We start from the raw sequence: 20,087 nt of genomic DNA on the forward strand, positions 1-20,087 counted from the left end.
CCCTTTCCGATTGTTTGGGGCATAAATAAGTGATAACTAAGTGGCTCGGGGAACAAAACATCGACATTTTGGGTCCATGGCCAGGAAACTCCCCCAGACCTTAATCCCATTGAGAACTTGTGGTTGATCCTCAAGAGACAGGTGGACAAACAAAAACCCACAAATTCTGACAAACTCCAAGCATTGATTATGCAAGAATGGGCTGCCATCAGTCAGGATGTGGCCCAGAAGTTAATTGACAGCATGCCAGGGCGGATTGCAGAGGTCTTGAAAAAGAAGGGTCAACATTGCAAATATTGACTCTTTGCATAAACGTAATGTAATTGTCAATAAAAGCCTTTGACATTCATGGAATTATTGTAATTATACTTCAGTATACCATAGTAACATCGGACAAAAATATCTCATAACACTGAAGCAGCGAACTTTGTGGAGACCAATACTTGTGTCATTCTCAAAACCTTTGACCACGACTGTACAGTGGGGTCCGGAATTATTGGATCCCTTGATGAAGATGAGCAAAAAAGTATGAAATAAATAATACAAATACTGAAGTATATTATATGCTCAGAGGCCATATGACATGAAAATAAAAAGGTATTTGTCAATGCACACCAGCGGTGGGTTTGGCTTTCGAAAAAACAATGCATATGCAGAAAATACCTGGTGGTGGATCTTTGATGTTATGGGGCTATTTTGCCTCAACAATGGCCCGAGGACCAGTGAAGGTCAACCGCATAATGAATTTTACCCAGTACCAGGATATTTTTGCCAAAAACTTGGATGCCTTGCAAGGAAGCTGAAACGGAAGTAGATCTTCCAGCAAGACAATAAACCCAAGCACATATCAAAATCTACAAAGAAATGGTTAATTGACCACAAAATGTACATTTTGCAATGGCCATCTCAGTCTCCGGACTTGAATGCCATTGAAAACCTGTGGTATGAATTGAAGAGGGCAGTCCCATAAGTGCAGACAAAATACACTGCTCAAAAAAATTATGGGAACACTAAAATAACACATCCTAGATCTGAATGAATGAAATAATCTTATGAAATACTTTTTTCTTTACATACCGGTAGTTGAATGTGCTGACAACAAAATCACACAAATTATCAATGGAAATCAAATGTATCAACCCATGGAGGTCTGGATTTGGAGTCACCCTCAAAATTAAAGTGGAAAACCACACTACAGGCTGATCCAACTTTGATGTAATGTCCTTAAAACAAGTCAAAATGAGGCTCAGTAGTGTGTGTGGCCTCCACGTGCCTGTATGACCTCCCTACAACGCCTGGGCATGCTCCTGATGAGGTGGCAGATGGTCTCCTGAGGGATCTCCTCCCAGACCTGGACTAAAGCATCTGCCAACTCCTGGACAGTCTGTGGTGCAACGTGGCGTTGGTGGATGGAGCGAGACATGATGTCCCAGATGTGCTCAATTGGATTCAGGTCTGGGGAACGGGCGGGCCAGTCCATAGCATCAATGCCTTCCTCTTGCAGGAACTGCTGACACACTCCAGCCACATGAGGTCTAGCGTTGTCTTGCATTAGGAGAAACCCAGGGCCAACCGCACCAGCATATGGTCTCACAAGGGGTCTGAGGATCTAATCTCGGTACCTAATGGCAGTCAGGCTACCTCTGGCGAGCACATGGAGGGCTGTGCGGCCCCTCAAAGAAATGCCACCCCACACCATGACTGACCCACCGCCAAACCGGTCATGCTGGAGGATGTTGCAGGCAGCAGAACGTTCTCCACGGCGTCTCCAGACTCTGTCACGTCTGTCACATGTGCTCAGTGTGAACCTGCTTTCATCTGTGAAGAGCACAGGGCGCCAGTGGCGAATTTGCCAATCTTGGTGTTCTCTGGCAAATGCCAAACATCCTGCACGGTGTTGGGCTGTAAGCACAACCCCCACCTGTGGACGTCGGACGCCCTCATACCACCCTCATGGAGTCTGTTTCTGACCGTTTGAGCAGACACATGCACATTTGTGGCCTGCTGGAGGTCATTTTGCAGGGCTCTGGCAGTGCTCCTCCTGCTCCTCCTTGCACAAAGGCGGAGGTAGGGTTGTTGCCCTCCTACGGCCTCCTCCACGTCTCCTGATGTACTGGCCTGTCTCCTGGTAGCGCCTCCATGCTCTGGACACTACGCTGACAGACACAGCAAACCTTCTTGCCACAGCTCGCATTGATGTGCCATCCTGGATGAGCTGCACTACCTGAGCCACTTGTGTGGGCTGTAGACTCCGTCTCATGCTACCACTAGAGTGAAAGCACCGCCAGCATTCAAAAGTGACCAAAACATCAGCCAGGAAGCATAGGAACTGAGAAGTGGTCTGTGGTCACCACCTGCAAAACCAGTCCTTTATTGGGGGTGTCTTGCTAATTGCCTCCAATTTCCACTTGTTGTCTATTCCATTTGCACAACAGCACGTGAAATGTATTGTCAATCAGTGTTGCTTCCTAAGTGGACAGTTTGATTTCACAGAAGTGTGATTGACTTGGAGTTACATTGTGTTGTTTAAGTGTTCCCTTTATTTTTTTGAGCAGTGTATATTAAGGATCTGGAAAGATTCTGTATGGAGGAATGGGCTAAGATTCCTCCCAATGTGTTCTCCAATCTCATAAAACATTTGAGAAAAAGGGTCAGTGCAGTTATTCTCACAAGGTGAGGTATTGAAAACAGGGGTACCAAATGTTGACCCCCATCTTTTGGAGAGAAAATATATTAGTTGTTCAACAAAATATTTATCTGATCAAATGTATTAGTATAAAATAATAAAACAAAATTGCATACAATATAACTCAGTATTTCTATTATTTATTTTATAGTCTTTTTTTTTTCCTTTTTCTTTTTACATCTTTATCAAATGGTGCCAATAATTTGACCCGACTGTATATAGACAGTCTGCAAACAAAGCATCTCTTATGCAGGACAGGTCATGTGGGCTCAGATGTTTTCTATGTACACAGGGAGACTATAAACACCAAGACATCTGTTACAATTACCAATTAGTGCTTGCTGCTGTACATTTTCAGCCAGGATGGCTGTTCCACGAATAGCAATAGGTCTCAACTGAATCAGTTGAGTTGACATCCCTTGAAATGTACCTAATGTTAGATGTTGACACTGCAGTCGGTGCAGAGCCTGCTGCTAATATGGTGGGAGCTAGATTACATTGTACAAGATGTTCCATAAAGATCTAAAGATAGATCACACCATTCACCACCTTGGTTGAAAATTGTTCCGTGCCCTATGTTTAATGTCATAATTGCAAGGAGAGAGAGACTCGGTGGGGTAACCTACAGCGCAGTCGGAAAGTATTCAGAAACGGACTTTCTCCACATTTTGTTAAGTTACAGCCTTATTCTAAAATTGATTAAATTGTTTTACACACAATACCCCATAATGACAAAGCAAAAACTGGTTTTCATAAATGTTTGCAAACTTATTACAAAGAAAAAACTGAAACGTCACATTTACATACAGTGGGGAAAAAAAGTATTTAGTCAGCCACTATTTGTGCAAGTTCTCCCACTTAAAAAGATGAGAGAGGCCTGTAAATTTCATCATAGGTACACGTCAACTATGAAAGACAAATTGAGAAAAAAAATTCCAGAAAATCACATTGTAGGATTTTTTATGAATTTATTTGCAAATTATGGTGGAAAATAAGTATTTGGTCACCTACAAACAAGCAAGATTTCTGGCTCTCACAGACCTGTAACTTCTTCTTTAAGAGGCTCCTCTGTCCTCCACTCGTTACCTGTATTAATGGCATCTGTTTGAACTTGTTATCAGTATAAAAGACACCTGTCCACAACCTCAAACAGTCACACTCCAAACTCCACTATGGCCTAGACCAAAGAGCTGACAAAGGACACCAGAAACAAAATTGTAGACCTGCACCAGGCTGGGAAGACTGAATCTGCAATAGGTAAGCAGCTTGGTTTGAAGAAATCAACTGTGGGAGCAATTATTAGGAAATGGAAGACATACAAGACCACTGATAATCTCCCTCGATCTGGGGCTCCACGCAAGATCTCACCCCGTAGGGTCAAAATGATCACAAGAACGGTGAGCAAAAATCCCAGAACCACACGGGGGGACCTAGTGAATGACCTGCAGAGAGCTGGGACCAAAGTAACAAAGCCTACCATCAGTAACACACTACGCCGCCAGGGACTCAAATCCTGCAGTGCGAGACGTGTCCGCCTGCTTAAGCCAGTACATGTCCAGGCCCGTCTGAAGTTTGCTAGAGTGCATTTGGATGATCCAGAATAGGATTGGGAGAATGTCATATGGTCAGATGAAACCAAAATAGAACTTTTTGGTAAAAACTCAACTCGTCGTGTTTGGAGGACAAAGAATGCTGAGTTGCATCCAAAGAACACCATTCCTACTGTGAAGTATGGGGGTGGAAACATCATGCTTTGGGGCTGTTTTTCTGCAAAGGGACCAGGACGACTGATCCGTGTAAAGGAAAGAATGAATGGGGCCATGTATCGTGAGATTTTGAGTGAAAACCTCCTTCCATCAGCAAGGGCATTGAAGATGAAACGTGGCTGGGTCTTTCAGCATGACAATGATCCCAAACACACCGCCCGGGCAACGAAGGAGTGGCTTCGTAAGAAGCATTTCAAGGTCCTGGAGTGGCCTACCCAGTCTCCTGATCTCAACCCCATAGAAAATCTTTGGAGGGAGTTGAAAGTCTGTGTTGCCCAGCAACAGCCCCAAAACATCACTGCTCTAGAGGAGATCTGCATGGAGGAATGGACCAAAATACCAGCAACAGTGTGTGAAAACCTTGTGAAGACTTACAGAAAACGTTTGACCTGTGTCATTGCCAACAAAGGGTATATAACAAAGTATTGAGAAAGTTTTGTTATTGACCAAATACTTATTTTCCACCATAATTTGCAAATAAATTCATAAAAAATCCTACAATGTGATTTTCTGGATTTTTTTTCCTCATTTTGTCTGTCATAGTTGACGTGTACCTATGATGAAAATTACAGGCCTCTCATCTTTTTAAGTAGGAGAACTTGCACAATTGGTGGCTGACTAAATACTTTTTTTCCCCACTGTAAGTATTCAGCACCTTTGGCAGCGATTACAGCCTCTTCTTGGGTATGATGCTACAAGCTTGGCACACCTGTATTTGGGGAGTTTCTCCCATTCTTCTCTGCAGATCCTCTCAAGCTCTGTCAGGTTGGATGGGGGGCGTCACTGCACAGCTATTTTCAGGTCTCTCCAGAGATGTTAGATCAGGTTCAAGTCTGAGCTCTGGCTGGGCCACTCAAGGACATTCAGAGACTTGTCCCCAAGCCACTCCTGCGTTGTCTTGGCTGTTAGCTTAGGGTTGTTGTCCTGTTGGACGGTGAACCTTCGCCCCAGTCCGAGGTCCTGAGCGCGCTGGAGCAGGTTTACCATCAAGGATCTCTCTGTACTTTGCTCCATTCATATTTCCCTCAATCCTGATTAGTCTCCCAGTCCCTGCCGCTGAAAAACATCCCCACCGCATGATGCTGCCACCCCCATGCTTCACCGTAGGGATGGTGCCAGGTTTCCTCCAGACGTGGCGCTTGGCATTCAGGCCAAAGTGTTCAATCTTGGTTTCATCAGACCAGAGAAACTTGTTTCTCATGGACTGAGAGTCCTTTAGGTGCCTTTTGGCAAACTCCACGCGGGCTGTCATGTGCCTTTTACTGAGGAGTGGCTTCCGTCTGGCCACTCTACTATAAAGGCCTGATTGGTGGAGTGCTGCAGAGATGGTTGTCCTTCTGGAAGGTTCTCCGATCTCCACAGAGGAATTCTGGAGCTCTGTCAAAGTGACCATCGGGTTCTTGGTCACCTCCCTGAGCAAGGCCCTTCTACCTCGATTGCGCAGTTTGGCCGGGCTGACAGCTCTAGGGAGATTCTTGGTGGTTCCAATCTTCTTCCATTTAAGAATAATGGAGGCCATTGTGTTCTTGGGGACCTTTCCCCAGATCTGTGCCTCGACACAATCCTGTCTCGGAGCTCTATGGACAATACCATTGACCTCACGGCTTGGTTTTTGCTCTGACATGCACGGTCAACTGTGGGACCTTTATAGACAGGTGTGTGCCTTTCCAAATCATGTCCAATGAATTGAACTTACCCCAGGTGGACTCCAATCAAGCTGTAGAAACATCTCAAAGATGATCAATGGAAACAGGATGCAGCCGAGCTCAATTTCGAGTCTAATAGCAAAAGGTCTGAATAATTATGTAAATAAGGTATTTCTGTTTTTTAAATAAATTTGCCATTGTCATTATGGGGTATTGTGTAGATGATTGAGAATGTTTTATATAATCAATTTTAGTATAAGGCTGTAACGTAACAAAATGTGGAAAAAGTCAAGGGCTCTGAATACTTTCCAAATGCACTGTAACTGAGAATAGGAATGATTCCTAATAGATATTCTGTGTGTCTTCGGTTGCGTTTACAGAGGCAGCTCAATTTGTATATCATCTTTCACTAATTGGTCTTGAATAATCAGATCAGCGCTGAAAAAGATCTGATGTGATTGGCCGAAAAAGTTCTGAATTCAGCTGCCTGTGTAAATGCAGCATATAAGACAACGCATTCCCCTCCTCATGTTCTGAGATGTTTCAGAACCCATAAACGCTGACTTACTCTCTCTCTCTCTCTCTCTCTCTCTCTCTCTCTCTCTCGCTCTCCCCCTCGCCAACCGCATCTGCTGCTGCCGTGTCACAGCCATATTACCACAGCAACAGCTCCCTGACACCTCTGATTGGATTTCAGGGCCTTGTCCCTCATTGTGTATGCAGATGGTTATGACTAATGGTTTTGTGTTGTCATGGCGGCGGTATCTGTCCATTGGCTGTAGTCTAGCAACAGAAAGACAGAGCCCAGGGGAGAGGATTCTCACACTAACGGATTAGACCCGTTTATCCACATCAACAAAGACCAGAACATTGAGCATTTCTCCAAAAGGTTAAATATACTGAAATGGGAGACTACTAAAGATATCTGAGCAGAAAAAGAGATCACACTTAAAAAGGTCTCTAGTGGATGAATGGGGAGTCAAAGTAATCTTCGTGTTTTATAACACCAGGTCCTGACAGCTATAAATGCTCACAATGTGTTACAGAGACCATGGAACATTCTCCACAAGCTTTTCATAAACCGCCGGGTGTGGACAATGATTATAATGCATTGAGAATTACCTACAACCATTTCCCATGTCAAATTCAGATGTAGAAATTCTTGATTCTACTCAATTTCTGTTGATTGTTTTCTCAAGTTCTGAATATCTTTCTCAAAAGTATGGAATATTCATCCAAAATATTAAGTCATAGGGTAATCAATGTTATCGTCTACAGTGCCTTCAGAAAGCATTCATACCCCTTGACTTATTCCACATGTTGTGATACAGCCAAAACTCAAAATGGATTAAATTGATTTATTTTCTCACACACACAATACCCCATAATGACAAAGTGAAAACTGTTAGAAATGTTTGCACATTTATTGAAAACGAAATACAGAAATATCTCAATTACATAAGTATTCACACCCCTGAGTAAATACTTTTTAGAAGCACCTTTGGCAGCGATCACAGCTGTGAGTCTTTCTGGGTAAGTCTCTAAGAGCTTTCCACACCTGGTTTGTGCAACATTTGTCCATTCTTTTCAAAATTCTTCAAGCACTGTCAAATTGGTTGTTGATCATTGCTAGACAACCATTTTCAGGACTTGCCATAGATTTTCAAGTAGATTTAAGTCAAAACTAACTCGGCTACTCAGGAACATTCACTGTCTTCTTGGTAAACAACTCCACTGTAGATTTGGCCTTTTAGGTTATTGGCCTGCTGAAAGGCAAATTCATCTCCCAGTGTCTGGTGGAAATCAGACTGAACCAGGTTTTCCTCTAGGATTTTGCCTGTGCTTAGCTCCATTCCATTTCTTTTTTATCCTGAAAAACTCCCCAGTCCTTAACGATTACAAGTATACCCATAACATGACGCAGCCACCACTACGCATGAAAATAAGGAGAGTGGTACTCAGTAATATGTTCTACAGGATTTGCCTCAAACATAACACTTTGTATTCAGGACAATACGTTTTCTGCTTTGCCACATGTTTTGCAGTATTACTTTAATGCCTTGTTGCAAACAGGATGTATGTTTTGGAATATTTTTTATTCTGTGCAGGGTCCCTTCTTTTCATTCTGTCAATTAGGTTAGTATTGTGGAGTAACTACCATGTTGTTGATCCATCCTCAGTTGTTTTGTCCCATCACAGCCATTCAACTCTGTAACTGTATTAAAGTCACCATTGGCCACATGGTGATATCCCGGAGCGGTTTCCTTCCTCTCCAGCAATGGAGTTAGGAAGGACGCCTGTATCTTTGTAGTGATTATTACTGAACACAGTGAGTCCATGCAACTTAAGCACATTTTTACTACTGAACTTACTTAGGCTTGCCATAACAAAGGGGTTGAATACTTATTTACAAGACATTTCAGTTTTTTATTTAATTCATTTGTAAACATTTCTAAAAACATAATTCCACTTTGACATTATGGTGTATTGTGTGTAGGCCAGTGACAAAAAAATCTCTATTTAATCTATTTTAAATTCAGGCTGTAACAACAAAAAATTCAATGAGTGTGAATAGTTTCTGAAGGCACTGTATATGCTAAACAAGGGAGGAGGAAGCCATGCATTCATATTATGTAATCTCGGTTAACCCAGAACTAAAGTCTTGTGTAATTGGTCAGACGCTCAATTAAGTTATGGGTCCATGCGTGTTCAAGTAAAGATTCACACATTTTGAATGTTATATTGTTTTTGTGCATCTCTGAGTGATGTTCCCTGGGTCAATTCATGTGTATCTGAGATATTCCCGTTCTAGCAGGCAGAAACTTGGCCGGTATGACGTAGCATTAAGATAAAGCCGCTCACTACACTGGATGTTAAAAGGAATGAGACTTTTAGATTGCGAAAACGTCTATCATACATGTCAGATTTCATAAGCCATTGATCATATTTTTTTCAGGCCAAAGATTTCAATTTTTGTCTCATCAGACCACTGAATCTTTTGCCTGAAGCTCTGTCTATCACGTGGCTTTTTGCAAACACCAGGCGTGCTGTCATGTGCCCTGTTCTTAGGAGTGGCTTTCCTTTGGCCATTCTTCCATAAAGCCCAGATTGGTGAAGTGCTGTAGAGACTCAGCCAAGGAAATTCCACAAATTAACTTTTTAAGAAGGCAAACCTGTTAATTGAAATGAATTCCAGGTGACTACCTCATGAAACTGGTTGAGAGAATGCCAAGAGTATGCAAAGGTGTTATCAAGGCAAAGGTTGGCTATTTGAAGAATCTCAAATGTAAAATATATTTTGATTTGTTAACACTTTTTTGGTTACAACATGATTCCATGTGTGTTATTTCATAGTTTATGTCTTCACTATTATTCTACAATGTAGAACATTTTAAAAATTAAGAAAACCCCTTGAATGAGTAGGTGTCCAAACTTTTGACTGGTACTGTATATAATTGGGATTTATTTATTTCATTTTCAAAAAAATTCGAAAAACATGTTTTCACTTTGTCATTATGGGGTATTGTGTGTAGATGGGTGAGAGAAAAAATTCATTTAAAATCATTTAGAATTCAAGCTGTAACAAAATGTGGAATAAGTCAAGGGGTATGAATACTTCATGAAGGAACTGTACAGCATTTGTATGATTTCAAAAAGTTTCCTATGGAGGATTGACAGTATAATTTAGAACAGATATTCCCATTCAAACATTCTCTGATGTGTGGACCATCTTTGTGGTACCATTTGAAAGTAGATATTTCTATTTGATTCCCATTTTAGTACATTTATCAGCCAAAACATGACACCCACCCTGTATTCAAGAGCATGTCGTGTCTCAAACGATGGCGGGCACAACACAAAACCCCCAGATGATGTAAAATAGGGTCAAAGCTAAAACATATGCAAATATGAAAGAAAAAAAACTATCATAGTTTACATTTAATGTAAAACATTTTTTATAGAATTTTTCAAATAGTTTGCTATAATTTAAAAACTTACAAACAGGGTTGTCAATCTTAACCGCTTATCTTTTCCAGTGATGGTGACATGGATGTCTCATGGTATGGTGAGGTATGCAAAATAGGTAAACTTTGAGCACATTTATCTCTTGAATGTTTTCAGGTCTAGAGAGAAAAATGACCCAAAACACACCTCCAGGCTGTATAAGGGCTATTTGACCAAGGAGAGTGATGGAGTGCTGCATCAGATTGCCTGGCCTCCACAGTCACCTGACCTCAACCCAATTCAGATGTTTGGGCACATATATTTTCTTAACGGTTTTTAGGTCTAGAGAAAAAAATACTTTCGGGGGAGGTTCTCTTCTGCACTGTTCAACTAATCCAGTAAATGTGGAGAAGATGGAGTACCGCCTTCTTACCGTCCAAAAAAATAAGTCGTATCACAGACTCTTTCTATTTACCCTGAAAACCGGATGCATATGGTTGTACCGACCGCACTGAGGGTGGCTAAAGGATTAAATGTTTCAGAAAGAGGGCTCTGTGAGTAAACCGCTCAGCCCGAGCAAGTCTGCCAGCTCACTAAGGACCAGCGGGCAGAGACAAGAATGTGAGGAACAAAAGGGCATAACCTTGGCCTGTGTGTGTGCGTGCGTGCGTATGTGTGTGTGTGTAGCCTGCTTCAGGACAGGACTGGCTAGGGCTAGAGCAGGGGTTCATAAACGTTTTCACTCAGGGCCCCCCTTCCAGCATTGGGGAACATTCCGCGCGTACACGCCATGTCTATTTCTATGGCACTGTTCATGACAAACTGTTCACAACCCTCTTGTTGGTGGAAAGAATTTTGCAGGTTTAAAGATTATCTTCTGCAATTCTACACATTTCATCATGGGGTGCAACAATAATTTTGCAGTTTTAAAGCTAATCTTCTTGCAATTCTAAACATTTTGCCATGTCTAATGTGTATTCCTGTAATATTTGATTACAACAATATCTATGGGCAAAATAATTGAAATAAAAAAAAGTTAGCTAACATGGGCTAATTAATCTAGGACAATTAAGACTGATGATGCCATCACAGCTCTGGAAGTGCTAAGGGCCATAGGCGAGAGAGAGAGAGCCCCATAAGGATGTGGAGGAGGAGTGCAGCCATCAGGTCTGAGCAAGAGATTAGCATCTTAAGTCTTAACTAAAACATTCCTCTCCTTTGCCATTTAGCACTTCAAAAAGGCGCAAAGTAAAAAGGTGTCAGACATGGCAACGCATGACTGGGTTTGACTTGATTTATTAGGATCATTAGCCGACCCCAATGGCGACAGCTAGTCTTACTGGAGGTGGAGCCTTAGCAAATAAAATAAACAATTGAATAGATGACAGCATAATATTCACTCAAATTCCCCTGCCTTTGGTTTCACTCTTGCAAGAGTAGGTATGCGGTTCCAAAATAGCCTACTACCACTGGGGGAAAAGCAGCCGCAGGCGGTGACTTTCTGGATGCATGCATACTGTAGAGCCCTATAAAATCAGTTATTTGTTGCCTGATCTTTTTTCTCCATTTAGTTTTTCAAGGTTTCCGTTTTTCACTTTTCTTTTAAGGTTCTCTCTCAAAATCACACCTTTTTTTAAATAGAAAAACAAAAGTGGATGTTCTAAGTCCACAACAATGCGTAAACCACATCAGGAGACCACCTTTGAGGTCTGGGAAAAATAAGACATTTAGATTTTTGGTTGTAGTTAACCTTTAATGCAAGTGTGCACCAGCATAAGACTATTGTTTGGTTAGCAATGTTTATTTAGCACTCATGTAATTGCAGAGTTTGCATCAATCCAGCGGCCAATTGTTTTGCAAATTATCATGATATCATTCTGCCAGGCATAGGCTACTTTTAAGTTAACATTTATTTGAAAAGTCTTTCCAACTATACCAGAAGGACGTTATCAATAGCATCATCGCTAATGGCTACACAAAGTGGGGCATTCCTGTGCCGTTTCAGAAAGTTACAGGAAAATATGAATCATTTTGTTCATGTCTTATGATTAACTTTGGCAAATTCATGATTTTTCTAATAAGTTCAATACATTTAGTTGATTTCCTAATAAGTTCACATTTTTTAATATTGTTGAATTCCGTTTTAATTTCTGGATTCCGTGATTCCGTCCGCAACACAGATTTTATAGGGCCCCCACAGGTGCCATATGCCTTGCCTGTAAAAAAAATGCCCTATCCCAGGCTAAAGTAGAGCAGCTTCATCAATTGGCCAGAGAAAGGTATCTTATGTAGAACAGGCCTGGAGGGAGACGATGGGTGATGGTAATGTCCCCATCTCAACCAGCCATTCCAGCAGCAGAATTGGGAGAAGCTGAGAGGAGAGAGGCCGGCAGGGAACCTGAGATTTATGCCTGGATTAATTACCAGGGACCCTTGTGAGCTGTCAAGTGCTCCTCCGCTACCCTGGCTCAACTCCAACTGGGTTACTGCTTCCTTTTTCAATTAGCTGCCTACCTACAAGCGTTCCTCTCCTACTCCACAGCAGCACAACACTGAACCTCCTCGACCCTGCAAAGCTGCAGCAGCAGCAGCCTTCCTCAGAATAGGATGACCCTGCCTTATTCAGATGAGACTGTCACTGTGCAGCAGGATGACTTTTCCTAGGAACAACACAGCTCAGTCCCTCCCAGTTATGACTAGCCCAGTCCTGCCTCAAGGCTCTAGACTACTACTACTCCTGATGAAATGCAGTGAAACTAAAGGCAAGGAAGCACTTCCCACTCCGCCCTATGGTCTCTGGCCAGGCAGGATGGAATAAGCACTGCTGGCTGCGGTGTGAGGGTGACTTAGCCTGGCCTGGATAGTCAGTCCGTCAGGAAACCCAGACGTCCCCGGAGATGGCCGCAGGTGTCTGATCCACAGTTACATCACCATGGTTACGCAAGCACAGCGGTTACACATTTTTCTTCTTACAGAACAGAGGGCCATTTCTGAACAGCCTTTCCCTGAGCTATTCGGTCACAATACAGAGGGAGAAAATAGTCATATGGCAGGAATTTGTGGCTTATCATTGTCAGTTTCCTGTGTAAGAGAGTGCCTGCCTTTGGAACGCAAATATGAGGCCGCCACCGAGGATTAGGTCCAGATTTGAGAGGGTGCAGCAGCACATCTACCTAACGCTGATCTGAAGACTGCTGTGTGTGTGTGTCAGGGAGACATGGCTGAGAGGAGCTCATGAACACCCATTATCCCACTAAATGCTGGGAACTTCTGGAGCAACAATTGATACTTTATAAAGGCAGCCAGGCAGTCATAACTCAGAAGCCATTTCTCAGGCTCAGGACCATGACTGAGAACACGTGCTACTGACACACCTCTAGGCGTCTCCATGGGGAGTAGAAGGCTATTATATAAAGGCATTCTCTCAACAGCTGTCTTTGGCTTGGGGAGGAAAAACAATCCTCAACATTTGACTGCCTTGAATAAACAACACAATTCCATAATCTCCATTTCTTAATCTCTAGTTTTTTCATGGCAGTGCCAGACTCAGAGTGGCTGGAATAATGTTAAAACCCTCTACTTCCTCATTACAGAAATACAACACAACATGTTTTCAGCTCAACAAATGAATGGCGGAAGGGAGTTACCTAATTATTACGTTAGGTAATAACAACCAAATACCATTATACCTTGACATACGGGCTCCCTACCTCCAAGCATTCAGCCTTTAACCCATGCAGCAGGGTGAGTGAGGTTGTACAGTGTATTCGGGAAGTATTCAGACCCCTTGACTTATTTTTAAATGGATTACATTCTTTTTTTCCCCTCATCAATCTACACACAGTACCCCATAATGACAAAGCAACAACTGGTTTTTAGAAATGTTTACTAATTTATATAAAAATAAAAAACGGAAATATCACATTTACATAAGTATTCAGACCCTTTACTCAGTACTTTGTTGAAGCACCCAGTCTGAGGTCCTGAGCGCTCTGGAGATCATCAAGGATCTCTCTGTACTTTGCTCTGTTCATCTTACCCTCGATCCTGACTTGTCTCCCAGTCCCTGCCGCTGAAAAACATCCCTACAGCATGATGCTGCCCCAACAATGCTTCACCGTAGGGATGGTGCCAGGTTTCCTCCAGACGTGGCGCTTGGCATTCAGGCCAAAGAGCTCAATCTTGGTTTCATCAGACCAGAGAATCTTGTTTCTCATGGTCTGAGAGTCCTTTAGGTGCCTTTTGGCAAACTCCAAGCGGGCTGTCATGTGCCTTTAACTGAGGAGTGACTTCCGTCTGGTGCAGTGCTGCAGAGATGGTTGTCCTTCTGGAAGGTTCTCCAATCTCCACAGAGGAACTCTGGAGCTCTGTCCATCGGGTTCTTGGTCACCTCCCTGACCAAGGCCCTCCCCCGATTGCTCAGTTTGGCCAGGTGGCCAGCTCTAGGAAGAGTCTTGGAGGTTCCAAACTTCTTCCATTTAAGAATGATGGAGGCCACTGTGTTCTTGGGGACCTTCAATGTTGCAGACATTTTTTGGTACCCTTCCCCAGATCGGTGCCTCGACACAATCCTGTCTCTGGGCTCTACAGACAATTCCTTCGTGCTCGTGGGACCTTATATAGACAGGTGTGTGCCTTTCCAAAACATGTCCAATCAACTTAAATTTCAAGTTGTAGAAACATCAAGGATGATCAATGGAAACAGGATGCACCTGAGCTCAATTTCGAGTCTCATAGCAAAGGGTCTGAATACTTTTGTAAATAATTAATTTTTTATAAATTAGCAAACATTTCTATAAACCTGTTTTCAGTTTGTCATTATGGGATATTGTGTGTAGATTGATGAGGGCAAAAATGTATTTAACCCATTTCAGAATAAAATGTGGAAAAAGGGAAGGGGTCTGAATACTTTCCGAATGCTCTCTTGGGTAAATAAATTAAACTAGCTCCAGTAGGCTAATCTTTGAGTGTGAACTATATTACTGTATTGTATTATATGTACTGGAATTACACACATGATAAAGCAGGGAGAAAACATGCAATTCTGTTGCAGAGTTACAAAGTTAAATGTATAGGCTAGCGAATTTGATTTTGAAATATAATAGGGCCTATTTGTATAATTAGTAGGCTGACGCATATATACCTTTCATAATTTCCCCCCTAATGTTATTGGCCTACCTCCTCTTTTTCTCCATTGTTGCTTCATTCCTTCCTCGCTTTCAACAGTTAAATGAAATCATTTTAGTTGTCCTAATTTTCATAATTCTAATGACATCCTTGAATAATATAGGACTAGAATTAGATTCAGAAGGCTTTCACTTCTCTTCACGAAGATTGAATGGTTATGGGTCTGAATAAATAACTGCTATAGCCTACCGCCATCGCGTGTTCGCTCTTCTTTCAAACTACCTGTAAGTTCTATTGGCTGCTGTATTTAACATTTAGTAAACAAGAGCTTGCGTCCCTCTTCGAATAGTCTGTTGGTATCAGAAATGCTAAAAAAAATAATGTCCAGCAAGCTATTCTAGTCTAGCTTTTTCTGCATGGTACTCCATGCGCTAAGGAGTGTTTAAGGAGAGAGGCCAGCGGAGCACAGGTGCGTACTGCACAAGCGACAGAGGCTATAAGTTAGAAGCTTATTATGCATAACCCATCATTAATTAGCTAAATATAAGGCTAACACTGCATTGAATTTATTACCTGAAAGAGGTAGGCTAGGACAGCTATATATAGGGCTATATATCATTCTAGAACAGGATTATCTAGTTTGGATGCAATTTGAATGGAGTTGATGGAAAGAGACAAAAACAGAGAGTGCTCGCGCACGCACGATATTCGAGTGATAGGCTGTTTTAAAACTGCAGCTGCAATAAATAAATAACATCTTTACAATTATAAAACAAGGTGACCCCCTAAAGCCAGATGGAGATGAGTAAATTAGACGCGGTTTCTGTCTGTATATTACTGTAGCATAGACTATGCTGCAGCAAATGCAGGCCTCCCTGTCACAAGAAAAAAAGTGACCATGAGATACAGTAGGTCTACATGCATTATGAACTGTGCTCCATACTGAGATGGGCTGTCTGTCCCCACCCTGAGTGTTGATTCATCATGCAGAGACCGTAGAGAAGCCAGATTTAGACATTGCATATAATTTAACAGTTCCATTTCACGCCATGCTGTTTATATAAATAATTTATTATAATTTACTGGTTTCTAGCAGTTATTTATCCTGGGAAAAGTGAGTGGTTTTGGGCGGTAAATCTCGGTAACCAGGTTCCTGCCACTCAACCTATTGTAGACATGCTGCCCCAAAAGAGGGAATGAATGTTATCAGAAATCAGTTCTTAGATCATCATCATGTTTCTCCGCGATCGCTACATTGTAACATTGGGTCAGCAGAGTGCAGCAGCAGCTGATTCGGGAGGCTAATACAGTAGCTAGCTAGATAGCCTTTGGTGGAAGCATTCAGCATTGTGTTTGCAGCACAAGGTAGCTGGTTGGTTAGCAGCATCCCATTTGTTTTATATGAAATGTGACTGGCTCAGCTAGCAAGTTTATGTTTGACAAATTTAAGCTAGCTTTCGTGCACATTGTACATCTTCAGAAATACTGCTTGTTGAAGTATAAAACTCCTTTGCTAGATGTAAAATGGTGCGAGTAAGATTTCTTCACCAACAAAAAAAACCATTGACAGATTTATTGTTTTAGCTTAGTTTAATTCAGTTTAGAGGCAGAAATGGGGTTCGGCAGACGATGTAACCTAGGTAATATTTTTCAAATGCTATGACAACACGTTGTGGCCAAACTACTTCTGATCTATCCCATTACTCTTTGCGAGATACAAGATTGATCAGTGCAGGCAGATTCAACGCACTCTGACGCAAGACAATGGCCCAGAATAGAACATCTCTAGTGGGGAGAATAGGAGTGTCCTTACCTGTTCGTTGATGGAGCTGTAGTCTGTGGTGGAAACATCATCGTCCTCCGAGTCAAAGAACTCCTCCTGATTCTCCAGCAGCTCCGCCAGGATGCGGCTCACCGACTCCTGCTCCTTCAAGTCCTCCACGTCCGTGTCTAAACTAGAGTTACAGAAGATATGACCTCAGATCAGCTGTTATCATAAACACACATCTGTGTCGGAACTACAATACACAGACAAGAAACGACCTTAGATCAGCTTTTATCACTACCATCCCACCTTACAATAATAAAGTCACTCACTGCATCATTAAGTTTGACTTTAATTTGAGTAATCGGACTCCACATCAGATGACTAACTGGTTCTAGTAAGTACACAAAGATCAAATATTCATTTCACATAATTAGACTCTAGCATTGACAGAACAGCTGTTCTCTCCCTTAAGTCAATAGAACACGCCTGTTTTCAGAGCATTGGCCACAAACGATCTCTAGTCTAGAAGATTCTCTTATTATTATGCAACGCAAAGCAACTCCTCACGTGGCTGCAAACATGTCTAAGCGTGATCACCTGGGTGTGTTATTTATTTAATGATACAAATGAACATGTTACCAAATATAATTTCTGTTCTATAAGCACAACCTCCTGTGAGACTGCCAGCAATGTGAGATTGCCATTATGCATGTATGTACAAGTAGAAAATTGAACGCCAAGTACAAGTACTAAAGGCCTGTGGGGGTATGGGTGTATGGATAGGCGAGGTGCTGTGTTGTTGTTGGCCTTACTGGAAGATGTCCGGTCCGAAAACGGCGGCGAGGGCGCCGACGCTCCAGCTTTCCTCCTGGAGCGAGGCCACGCTGGACAGGAAGCGGCACAGGAAGCGCAGCAGGCTGTAGTTAACCTGAGGCAGCTGCTGGAGGAAGTACTTCATGTTGCGGGCGAGCTCTTCCTCGCTGCTGTAGTCTGGACAACACACAACAGGGCATTAGAGATTGATGCTGCCAAGGGGAAAGAAGTAAGAGAGTCAGATGAGTGGAAAAAGACGGCGAAGAGAGAAGGAATAATGTGCAGCGCCTGTATTGGGAGTACAGGTCAGATAGACAGAAACAGAAGAGGATGATGAAGAGGAGGAGAATAACAATGAGGATGACTAAGATGAGCGTACCTTGGTAGAGCTGCAGGATGTGGGACTGCATGCCTGCAGGGATGATGGGCTCTGGGAGCTCCTGCAGGAAGAGACGCAGCAGGCTGACGGCAGAGGCCAGATCAGCCTCCTTCTCCAGGTCCACCTCCTCCCCAGAGTCATAGCGCTGCCGTAGCCATTCCACCCGCTCCGCGTTACCGTTGACTAGGAACAGCCCCTCCAAATCCAGACGCCCTGAGAGCAACACAGAGACACAGAGGATAGCAGTCAATCATTTGCTCTGTCTGCTCAACAGTTATAGATGAATGACTCCTCTCTGTGAGCATATCCAGGAGGACTGAATACAGCTTTTACTTTGAGTAGAATGGCTGCATTAATTTCTCAAACAGATTCCACACTGATTTTGTTACATGAATAAACTTAAGTTGAAAGCCTATTTTCTCAAATGGGTCAAATTTGCCCATTTCCCAGATTTGTTCAGTTGTACTACAATTTGTGCAGCTGTACTAAGCTCAATCACAGGGCATATTAATGTAAGGGAGGAAAGAATGTTGTTTTACCCACAATAGATGCGGTAAAGAGGTCAATCGAACGTGACCAACGCAATGGAATTGCCATGGAAACGCGTGGGGGAAAGGGCCAAGGTGGGAAAGATCCCGAGTCTCCTCATTGCCCCTCAGCAAAATTAGCCCACATATAGCCTATTGTTTATATGTGTATTTCACACTATGTTGAGGGAAAAATCTGAGTAGAATGCTTGTATGGATGTCAACCCCAACACATGTTCATGTCATCATCACCAAATCAACTGTATTACAGTTAGAAAACGACTGACTACCACCACCTATTTCTGTATGCTAGCTATGCTAACCAGCTGATACGAACGGGAGTTAGCATTTAGCAGTCACTTCTTCTAAACCTGAAAAGGGACGACTTATAAATGTTGTGCAGCTAAAACAGCCAAATATATCAAAATCGGACCTAAGTAACCACATTGTGGGCCTGTTACAAAACATAAATCATGACGGATGAGGAATATCCACTTTCTTAAATCAGATTTCTTGAATGTGTGCATTCCACTGACTTCTTTACCACATCTTTCCCATTCAATGTGTGTTGGTTGGTTGTGCTAGTGGTTTCCTGTTTCCAGATGCAGCGGCCAGATAGCCTCCTAGATGTCTGTTTAATTAATTCCCACTATTGAAGCTCAGGTTTGTTCCACCACAGAGAATGAGGAGATCTGCAACTAGGTGAGCTGCCTGGTTAAGGAAAACAGTGGGTGGGCGGTAAATGTAAGGCAGAATGCACTGGAATGCGCCTTGGCCCTTCCCACCCTAACCCCACTGGCCTGGGCCCCTACTGCAGCTTACAGAGGTCTCATTAAGTCACAATTATGGCATCCCGTTCTGAGTGCAAACAGACAGATGAAAGTATTTTCAATGCCTGATTAACTTCTGGACTGCAGAATTATCATTAATTTAATATGGCTGCAGGGGAATGAAAGGAGGTGTGTGTGTGTGTGGGGGGGGGAAGGAGTCTAAAATGTTACACAACGGAGGAAGCTCATCTTTTTGATCGCAGTGCATTTAGAGTTCAGCTTATCAAAGAGAGGATCTCTCCAAACAACATATTTGGTTTATCGTGATGCAAGAAGAAGTCTTGGTTGACTGCAACTGTTCTTTTCTGATCGTCTTAAGCCACGCTCACTTGTTCGGCTAGGCCAGGGTGGGCAAACTTTGTCTCAAGGGCAACATCGGGATTTCAAATTTCTGTGTTTCTGACTTATTTGAAAATATAGGGCTATTACCATTTCTACATACTTTCTATCTAGTTTTAGACATTCCATTGTGGCCTGGAGTTTCTTTTTTATACATGTACCAAAAACAATCATCTCCCCCAACCCAAAGACAATATGTTTATGGCCATGGGCCGTGGTTTGCACACCCCTGGGCTAGGCTACATGGAACATGAACAGATT

General features: G+C 42.5%; 1 protein-coding gene across 2 annotated transcripts in view; it reads right to left on the bottom strand.

Annotated features, from left to right (window-relative positions):
- LOC311107953 (protein FAM13B-like) overlaps positions 1-20,087 on the bottom strand; it is a 72,161-nt gene that overhangs the window by 38,711 nt on the left and 13,363 nt on the right. For both annotated transcript variants that reach the window (XM_084150580.1, XM_084150579.1), the window contains exons 4-6: positions 18,131-18,343; positions 17,751-17,928; positions 16,984-17,125 (exon numbers count right to left, since the gene is read on the bottom strand). In XM_084150580.1, the coding sequence (XP_084006706.1) occupies positions 16,984-17,125; positions 17,751-17,928; positions 18,131-18,343 (533 nt within the window). The remainder of the gene's footprint in view (positions 1-16,983; positions 17,126-17,750; positions 17,929-18,130; positions 18,344-20,087) is intronic.

Source organism: Coregonus lavaretus (genome assembly GCF_964263955.1).
Source record: "Coregonus lavaretus genome assembly, chromosome: 32".
Lineage (NCBI taxonomy): Eukaryota > Metazoa > Chordata > Actinopteri > Salmoniformes > Salmonidae > Coregonus > Coregonus lavaretus.